Genomic DNA, 10,629 nt, shown 5'->3' with positions numbered 1-10,629 from the left:
TATGATGTTCACTCAGTGAAGCAGTTTTGACCTTCATGTGCTTTACTGTTCTTTAAATAATGCAACTTATGCTTGTATCTACTATTTCCTCCAACAAATGGGTTGCTATAGTTCACCTGCCAGGTTATGTACAGATGAACAAGGATTGGAAAGCTCTGCTGAAGTTTTGTTGCTGGCATGAACCAGCCACCAACACCTAAAGACAGGAGCGAGACAAACCCAAGTTTGTTCATTAGTTCCCACTTCACCCCATTAGAACAAGTATTGCACTTGAATACATGTATCTCCATCTGGTCATCCATTTCTATACAAGTATTCTTTGATAGGCTAACACTGATGTAGCATTAGATAACTACCGCATCTTTCATTATCCATTTTGTTCATATATATATATATATTCCAATGCTCATTGCTAACTAAGATTGACAACTTCGCAGTAAAACAGCTAAATACTGACATCAGTCCTTTTCATGTCACCAACACAGAAGTATGACTGCAATATGATCAATAGTGTGTTGTTAAAAATTCTTTCCACCAAGTTTCAAGCATCCTACCGAGTGAATACAGAACCACTAAAAACATAGGAAATTTATTAGGTGTCTTTCAATATTTACATTTATGTACATACTAACAAAATTATCCACAGTTGCAGGTTGTGATTAATGACTGACAGAGTCCGTAGATAATGAATGATAAATAGAAGTATAAGTAAGAAAACATGGGACTGTTGCTGGTTAACGAATGCTGAATCTTACTGCGTACCAACATGCTCAGCCTGAATCCAGTAAAACTACAAAATACACAATTAAAAAACTTGGCTTCAAGAAAAACTAGTCCAAGAGAGTAAGAAAAAGCGTTTCACGAGAGAATAGTAAAAAAGTCGAAGTAAAGCAAAAAGAATATAAGATTGTGAACGTGAGGCAAACACGGCAACTAGGAAAGAAAGAGCTTCCGCCTATGCCCAAGAGATAGGCGGAAATGAAACGACACATGTTCAAAAGGTTAAAATCAGCAGAGTTTAGTCAATTATGCAACAAGGTTGGGCAATGAAACTAGTCCAAATATATGTTGTAACTAAGTACAGCCTCGAGAGTCACCAATTCACGTACTAAAAAATTACTTACACTCACAACCACCAGAGAAGGCAGAAACATATTTCAAGTCAAACCGAGGGCTTGAGGTTGAGTATAACAGCTACCTAAATCCTTTATTATCAATCACATCAACAAATGCGATGCGTGACTAAAATATGAATAAAATCCTTAAAATTCGGTAAATAAAGCAAATATGAAGAGTAAGTAGTTACAGTGACATAGAGCTCAGTTAAAATACTAAGTATTCCTTGTTAAGTTAACAGCAGACTTGCCCTTATCTAAAAAATGAAATGTGATACTTAATCCCTTAGTCATTCATATCGTACCCTGAAAACATCTATAAAAAAGATAAATACTGGTGAACCATGCTATAGGATCTCCTCTTCTCCGATCTGATCTAGCTCGAGTCTGAATTGTCCGATTTGTATAGTGTTCGTATAAGGTGGCGGGGGCTTCCTCATAGCATCTATTATTGTCGGCTCAAGCTGAGCAGCGCGTCTAAATCCCTCATCCACCGTGCTGCGACTTTGCAGCATTGTGTACTGAGCTGATGTTATGCTTGAATCAAGCACTGTGCTTGGAGACTGCAACGATATATGTTGTTGTATTGGTTATCCATATTAAAGCCCACCGGCAATACTATCTCAGTAAGCAAGACAAAAGTAACTTTTATAAAGCAATAGTTTTAAAATCTACAAAGTAAACATATTGACAAAGCCCAATAAAGGTCTTTAAATGATACAAATCTTTCCAAAAAACATCAGCAACAGTGACATCGCTGTCAACAGTGACATCACTATGGGTGGCGAAAAGATAATACTACAGCTTCAACAATCGTTTTGTCTGCTATCAAGTCTGGACAAACCCAAATTGTACGTCTAAATTATGCAACTGTATTTGCAACAAGCAGATGCAGCCAAGATTTGTTACCAGCACTAAAATAAGTCAATTTTTCAGGGCCATGAGAAAAGCACAAATGAGCAGAATAAGTAAGCATTTTAAATGACTATGATACCAATGATTTAGCACGAAAAACCTTCAAATATTGGCACTAATGTTTTTTGGAAGAAAATGTTAAGTAGGTTTGTGGGTTCACAGACCCTCTACAGCCTTATGTTTGCTAGATGTTGAACACTAGGTTTCAATACGGTTCATGAAAAACCTCCCCGAACTCAACAGATATATGAGCTAGCGAGCCAAACTTTACTTCGTGGTGAAGTGTGATGAACTACGTGATTAGAACTAGGTGATTGGATATAGAAGAATAGACTGCCATATCTTACCATCTACTACAGAAACAAAGCAGAGTGTATTAAATGTACATTTCTTTTTGTAAGTGATGCAAAAAACTACAGAATTCAGTTAAAGCAAACCCGGTAACCAGCCGTGTGTTAAATGAGTGTTTGCTACTTTCGAATTCAATAGGTTAATCTTCTGGCGTTAGTGGTTGTTTTTTTCTTCTAATTTTAACAATTTCTGCATTGTTCAACAACGTAGCAAAATAAATGCTAGATACAGCTGACAGCACTAGACAAACACTTGGTGATATCACAAGCAAGGGAAAACAAAACAAAATATTTGCTAATTTGATGCATGACAAATTAAGTGGATTATTTTATCATCCGACGCAACGCAACTGTAGATAACTTCTTGAATATCACTTCTGGTAAAACATAAAACTGTAAATTTGCAATGAATTAGCTTACTGTTACTCAGCAAGACCAAGTATAGACATGATAGCGCATAGGTTTAGCACCCCCACCCCCCCCCCCCAGATACACAAGTGCACGAGAGTACACACATTACATACGCTGTATTACTTGGGACCTACCTCCCTCTCCCCAAGTTCGGAGGTTGGTGTGTTACACGACGTCAGCACACTCTCAGTCTCTGTGTTCTCATCTGATAGCGAGGCGGCATTGTCAGTCTCTGTAACATCACTTCCTGTGTCTGTAGTTGTCACACTGTCTGTGTCAACTATTGCTGGTACTGTTAGTTTGCACGAAGTGAATGCAGCCATCTTTTCCCTAAATAAGGTATTAAAATAAAATGTAAAGGCATATAGAATGTTAAAACAATCAATTTGTAATTAAGCACACAAAGACGATACACGAACTCACAAGAACTATTGCCCTTAGAGAATATCAGCAAAAAAATCTTACATCGCAGTGTGAACCAAGCAATTTAGTTGTCTCTTGCCAACTAAAGACAGAAGAAATGACATATGTGTAGTTGGTTCATAATGTTAGTATCATATACGAGAAAGGTGTAAACCGTTGATGCTAAAAAAACCACACATCAGACATGTAAGCATGCAACCTTGTGCAATCAACAAATCTTTACCTGAATTTGTTCATCTCTCTCGTCTCAGATTGCTTCGTTCGCCTGTACTTGTCAGCCTTCCTTATTATCTTATCGATCTTCTTTTGCAACTTTCGAGGGTGAATGTAGTGCGTCTCCGAACGCTCCGCCACAACTCTTTCCGCATCCGATAGGAGTGACTGCAGTTGCTCATCATTCAGCCATGAGGGCATCTCCTCACCTACAAACCCAGAAAATCTGAAAATTTATAAAAATCGGAAATTGTCAGCAATAAGCTTATCGTGTAGATGGCGAAAAACTAGCCACAGGCAGTTTCTGTGTTGTACCTCCAACTGCCAAAAGTCAAACTATAATTATTAAAAGCAGGTTCTGCTCAGCATAAATATGGATAACTGCGCGGAAAAGGGTATTTTGATTACTCGCGCCACTGATTAAAAGTTGAGTTAAGACTCAACTGAACGTGATTCAACTTACCGTTTTCCTTTGCCTCCTCCATCTTCCTCTTAACATCCTTGAGCCGATTAATCTCCACCTTTAAGTGGTTCAGTTTCACTTCCGATACACGTAAGTCAAGCTCCAGATCGAGGGAAGTTCGCTTCGGTGGCTGAGAGAGCTTCATAATGGGCAAACGATTCTTTATCACTGACCGTACTGGCTGCTTGTATCGTAGACTACGTCGCTCGTATGAGCCACGAGTGAATGCTCTCGATCTGTGCATGCATGAATCGCTGTCACTGCGATTCAACTGAAATTCAGTAAAAAGCAAACCAATCAGTGATTTTGTCAACCAAATACCATAAGCCAATACCATACCAAGGATGCATCAACAAGCTATCTTCTACGAAACCAGGTAATACTGTGATTGACTTACCCTACATATATACTGGCTGTCAATAGCTGACGACCTTCTTACTGGAGGGATTTCTGGCTTAGTATGATGAACTACAAACAGAGAGTATATTTATGATTTGACTGGACTGGCTTGATTTGAAATCATGTATGTTCGAAACAACTTTGCCTGTAATACCTAGTCGGTCAAAATACCATATCAATGTCACATTATAAATAATCTATTCAGAAACAGATTTTATTATTAGCCAGGGCTTGGTGGGAATTGTGCTGCAAATTAGATGTGCCATCTGTTGAAACGATGATTACACTATAGAAAGTAGAGGCCTACAACAACAGAGGATTTCAGATTAGAAACGATCACCTCCGCTGCAGACACCTAACATACCATCCGCAGAAGATCTGGTTGCTCTGGCTGGAGAGTCCCCGCTTGCCTTGTTTCGGTGGCTATCACTTCGAGTTAGGGTGGATGTGTCAACATCAGTGTCAACTTGCTGTAAAGACTGGCCATCAGAGAGGGACCTGCATATCATAGATCATAGACATGGATACTTTACACAAGATAAACACTAAACTTGTCTAAAAACATTTAAAAAAAAAAAATTAAACTAATAGTCAACACAAACAACTTCAACTGCAATATTATTGAACTAAAATACAAGAGTACACGTAACTGTATGAAAAGAGCACCTGCTTCGGTTGACATTCTGCAGTGTGTCACTGCTAGACGTGTCAAGAGCATCTCCCATAGAGTGACTGCGAGTAGTCGTAGAGGAAAGGAGGGCGGTGCTTGTGGAACTGAGACTGTTGCCTGCTGTATAAAGTGAATCAATAGAGTTTTTCAAGTGCTACAAGAAATGCTGTAATATGTAATGTAACATTTCAATGAAACCATTAACGTGACACAATAAACTATGTATCAAAGAATTCTGTTACTAATACTTGGGTAACTTAAATGATCACACATACATTGCAAAAACGTATGTACCCTACACAATCAACTTCAAAGTCTCGGATATCACAATCACTTTACAGATCATGAAACATAACTGCACTTATATGAATCCATTAAAAACGTGATAAGGCAGGATTGTGCGGAACCAGGCAATCACTTTTAAATAGGAAAGACAACTTCTACTTACTCCACAGTACATTTGCTAGAAATAAATTACTTGAAAGCAAAGATATGATTATTTTTGGCAAGATAAACACGGTCAGCTATTTATTAAAATTTTATTACAGTTTCAACATAAAGTTTTTATTGCTGACCTGACTGAATGCTATTGGCTAGACGCACCGCTGAGGTAGCTCACCTTAATAGCTACTCATCAAGATGAGTACAGCACGGTCAAATGGTAGGTACTCACCAGGGACAAGTTTGGCTTGAGCTGCTGGGGCAGGCTGGGAGGAGTAAGAAGGCAGCGCTGCGTCTGGCAGCAATAGGTTAAAGTGGATCGCGTTGTACCACTGAGTATGCGTCTTACGAGGGTTGAATTTCTCTAGACTAATTTGTGCGCAACCCTATCAATGACGACAACATACAAACTTACTTTTTTGAAAAGCATACACAACTTGTAGGGAGGCTGAACTACCACACATTTGCAAACATGTATGGTTAATGAGGTTTTAGCCTAAATGTTATACTTTTGTATAAAAGAAATGCGTATGAAAAAATTCTACGTGATACCGCACCAAGAGCTTTGACCGTATAGAACGTAGTTCAAATACAAAACCAAAAATCAATTGTTAAGATGTTAACGCGGTATTTTAAATAAGCCAGGTTTTTATCGACTTTGATGTATTTCATTCGGTTAATCTGCATGTATGTATACTGCATATTGGAAGAACGAAGAAAGCATTTTGGGACAGATTGGAGCGGGAACATATAATGTAAAATGATAGAACACGGTATTTAATGGAAACTAACTTCATGAGCAACAAGCATCTAGAAAATGACTTGCAGAACTTCCAATACGGTTAAGATACATCGAGTAAGAAGGTTAAGAGCTAGCAATAGATTAAATAACACACAGTGAGACCAGTATGGACACACGCTTCATGACACACAAAACATTTCCTGTTGATAACTAAATTACAAAGCACTGATAAGGTAAAGGGAATATGTTGCAGCTGACGTAAAGCGCAATGCTTTACGTAACGCTTTAAATAACTACAGCACCTGTGAGTCAGTAAGGGTGAACATTTCTTATCTAATACACAACAGTGAACTATGGTAAATCAACTACTGTACTCTATGCCCCAAGTACTTGTCAAACCAACATGCAAACACTAATCATTACGTATCACTATTCCGAATTATAGGTATGGGATTGGTCGATACGAAGAGGCGGCGTTCAACTCTCCGAAATTATCTACACAAACAAACCTAGCAACTCATCTCCAAACAACTCGGTTGAACGAGAGACAAAGCAGAGACTACAACAATAAGCTCATTCAATGCTAAGCATGAATACTAGGCAATTAGTCAAATACTGTCCGCATCAAGATTGATGATTATACTGAATGGCATTAAGTTGAATACCAGCAGTGATCAAGCCATAGTTCCGGAACATTCTTACACCTGCGTGCTCCAACTACAGGCAAAATGAAGCGCTTTCTTTTACCGAGTACTCAATTCGGAAGTTCTATACACCCAAGGTATTCGTCCCTCAACATTCCACTCGCTCGCTCCTACCAGTTAGTTTACCATATACTTACCAAGCTCTCACAGTCGCTGGAGGGAGACAGTTGTGAGCATATGTCTACCCTCAGCACTTTGCTGCGCAGCTCAGCTTCGGTAACGAGGAGATAAAATGTCTCGTTGAACCTTGGGTCTACAAGATTGTTTGCAGCAGCAGTCCTGTGCAGCAAGCCCATCGTGGGTACCGTGTCGGCTGTCAAACACCTAAAATTAGCAACTAACTCCTATCAAGCTCTTGCATTTTTCATTTCAGGCAAAGTACAGTAAAGAACTTTCTAGGCGTATGTAACATACACAGTTGCCTGTTGTGGGATAGACAGGGACATGAGATTCCTACATTGATCCAAGGTTACATAAAGTCTCATATGTTCAGCGTTGTATTTGAGTTTGACCTTGACTTGAGCAATTGTATCAGGTGAGGCATAAGTTTGAGCGGATAGGTGTTGGTCTCCTTCTTCCAACCTTAAAAAAAAGGAAAGCGTCTGACACACAATCCAGGAATTATTAATGACAATCGCTAACACAAGATATTCATATCTTCAGTTTGGCGGTAAATAAGGAGCACTTCTCAGGTTTACCGGACAACAAGTACAGTAAGACCGACACAAATTATTCCATTCGACTAACCTTGGATGAGCCCAGGATTCAAAGACACCGCTGTCAGCTGCTACGCTTTCATTGCTGACTGCTGCCGATACAGTGTCATCTCTTTCTGAGCCATTCCTGTGCTGAGCGATTGCACTGAAGGTTGAGAGGGTATCTGTGGAGTCCTGTAGAGGAATACATATCTATAATGCAAGCATCTAACATTAAGAAGAAATTTACACTTCATAAATAAGTAAAACAGCGTTTTAATTATCAACCATTTTTAGAACCGTCTGTCAAACAAAGAGCGCAACAACTGTGTCCAGTCAAACTACAAGCCACAGAAGGTAACGTAAAGAGTAACCGTAGAACAATAAAAGCTATTAAAAGGATTGTATTTCACAGAATAATATTCATGCGCGTAAACTGAAATACGAGAGAGGATTTTCCAGTTGTGCTCTCCAGCAAATCCAAACAGGCGACATCAAAGCTGAAAGAATAATCTCTTGACTTGTCATGTTCTTTCATGAAACATTAATAATGCTACTGACAAGGCATAGAAGTAAACAGCTTTTACCCAGCCAATGAATGCTTTGTAAAAATGTCTACTGACAATATACATACAAACATGTTGATAGAAGAGGAAGATAATCTTTTGAATGCTGAATTAAAACTGGTCATAACCAGCTTTTCACAAATTATCTTTTCATCTTGGAATTTGTTGAAGCATAGATCAGACTAACTGCCCGATTAGCGGTTCTGTTATTGTTATGACAAGTTTGATAACCGATTATGACTTGAGAAAACAGAAATTTGACCAAGACACATGTATGAAAAGTACAGTTAACAAAAAATTCATTAATTTTTAACGTTTTTAGAAAACAAAATAATTTTTCATTGAGCCTTTGATGACAGTGCTACTAACCCTTTATAATTGTAACAAAGGCTTGCGCTTGATTTGGAAACGCTAATAAAAAATTAAAACCTTAAATTTTTTACTAAAACAAGAAATAGAGATTGACCATGGCCCTAAGTAAACATTAGCTCCAAACAAATGAACAAAAATTGAATGTACGGTAAGTTTCAAGGCTGCAACCATACATGTACCGGAAGAAAAGGGCGACTCCAAAACTTTCTTCGGATAAAGGTTTTTATATGATATAAAATCATAAACATTCACGAAGAACAGCGACATATGCTAATGCTGAAAATGTGGATCAAAGCTATTGTAACCCCACAGGTCATATAAAGTCAAACAATTACATATTGACGTTAATCCGGTCCAATATAAGTTTGGTATGTGAAAACCATGGAGCAAACATTTAAGTACAATAGGAGCTCTTATAACATAGACCTTTTATAATGTAAATTCCAGATAACATTAAAAATTTATGTAAAGTTTTTGCTTCTTACTAAGTAAAGAAATTCCATATAACATGAAATGTCAAGCTGCGGCAGTTTCTCAAATTCAATCGGAATGGTAACATATCTCGCCGCACTTGTGAAAAAGAAAAAACGATGTACGTATAGCTTTATACCTACTATATATATCTACTATATATATACTATATACATCTACTATATATATCTACTATAAAATGTGGCTTGCCCAAATACCAACAACAATCAACTCAGGTGAGTTGCAGAAAAGTGCGCTATTGGGAACCGCTAAGATCTTGAGGCGAGTGCTCAAACTCCCAGGTCTCTGGTAGGAGATCCGAGTTAGAGCAGAGTTTACCACCCATACGGGGTATCCGGGGTGAGGAAACAATTTTTTTCTACTATATATATCTACTATATATATCCACCATATATACCGGGCATTCAGTAGCATATATACGCAACTGCTATGCCATTTTAGAAAATAGGTAGCTGCGTAATTGTTCATAAATACTTGAAGGCGATTGATTGGTGAAGGTGTTACAGCGGCGATCTACCAATCTGATTGTCACATGCTGCAGTATCGTCGAAAGTTCTCTTTCATCATAATCTTGACCCCGGGGCACAGATTGACGGAAAACGGATAGACACGCTCTTTTTATAGTAAAATATATTGTTTTGCTTTATTGTAGACGTACAAAATATTTTTTATTAGTTTTATTTTGCAGAATAGACTTTGATGTTCAAAAAATAAATAAACTGTTGTAAATGAATGTGGAAGATGCGCATTTCTCATCCAATGATTGTAAAATGATGCAATCAGTCTATAAAACCAATGAAACTGATCAGAAAAAAGAGAAAAATTGTCGATGCAAAGGAATAACAGCGCTGGTACGATACAGTCAACAAGTTAAACAGTCTGCTTTAGTCTTTCTTATTTGCATGGCCAAAGGAGCAAGTTTAGAAAAGGCAATTCACATGTATTTTATTGTTCATATAATTTAAACTCCTCATAACATAACCGCTCCTGAAACAGCTTATTTACGTTGTAGGAGCATCTACCGTATATAGTCTCTGTTGTTCAATCCTTTCAAGAAATAAACAAGTGATAAATACACCAAGTAATTATGTATAGTATATAACCATAGCATTATTTAAAATTATGTATAGTACAGTCAAACATGGATAACTCGTCCACGGATAGCTCGAACACATGGTTAATTCGAACATTTCCTTTGGTCCGTTCCCACGTAATGATAAATTGCTATAGATAACTCGAACTCAACACTGCTAATTCGAACTGTTTTTTTGCCCAACGGCTACCGAAACGGTTGTTATCGCTTTAGAAAATCACTTTATTCAAAGCCATAGAGGTAAACTTCATCTTTTCGTAATTCATAAGCGTCGTTATTACCACCATCGGCAAAATATTTTTGTCAACGACTTTTCTAAAAGTTTGGTGAAAATTATTTATACTGCGATACGATGAATAGCACGGGCTAGCCGGGTCATGCGCGCAAGGATTTTCGCCACGCACATACAAAACAAAAATCGCATGTTGTTTTGTATGTGCGTGGCGAAAATCCTTGAGTGCGTGACCCGGCTAGCCCGTGATGAATAGTTTTCCGACGTTGATTCCGTGTTGAATCAATGTCGGAATGTTGAATGTTTAAAACGTCTTAAAATTGGTGTAATTAA

General features: G+C 38.0%; 1 protein-coding gene across 1 annotated transcript in view; it reads right to left on the bottom strand.

The window, feature by feature from the left end:
- Positions 1-500: 500 nt before the first annotated feature.
- LOC137405622 (protein KIBRA-like) overlaps positions 501-10,629 on the bottom strand; it is a 29,920-nt gene continuing 19,791 nt past the window's right edge. The window contains exons 13-23 of the mRNA XM_068091941.1: positions 7,594-7,736; positions 7,261-7,428; positions 6,984-7,170; positions 5,633-5,786; positions 4,956-5,079; positions 4,654-4,787; positions 4,288-4,358; positions 3,891-4,161; positions 3,438-3,636; positions 2,926-3,121; positions 501-1,678 (exon numbers count right to left, since the gene is read on the bottom strand). Coding sequence (XP_067948042.1) covers positions 1,463-1,678; positions 2,926-3,121; positions 3,438-3,636; positions 3,891-4,161; positions 4,288-4,358; positions 4,654-4,787; positions 4,956-5,079; positions 5,633-5,786; positions 6,984-7,170; positions 7,261-7,428; positions 7,594-7,736 — 1,863 coding nt within the window. The 3' untranslated portion in view covers positions 501-1,462. The remainder of the gene's footprint in view (positions 1,679-2,925; positions 3,122-3,437; positions 3,637-3,890; positions 4,162-4,287; positions 4,359-4,653; positions 4,788-4,955; positions 5,080-5,632; positions 5,787-6,983; positions 7,171-7,260; positions 7,429-7,593; positions 7,737-10,629) is intronic.

Source organism: Watersipora subatra, chromosome 10 (assembly GCF_963576615.1).
Source record: "Watersipora subatra chromosome 10, tzWatSuba1.1, whole genome shotgun sequence".
Lineage (NCBI taxonomy): Eukaryota > Metazoa > Bryozoa > Gymnolaemata > Cheilostomatida > Watersiporidae > Watersipora > Watersipora subatra.
The sequence above is the reverse complement of the archived record's forward strand: the minus strand, read 5'-3'. Positions and strand labels throughout refer to the sequence as shown.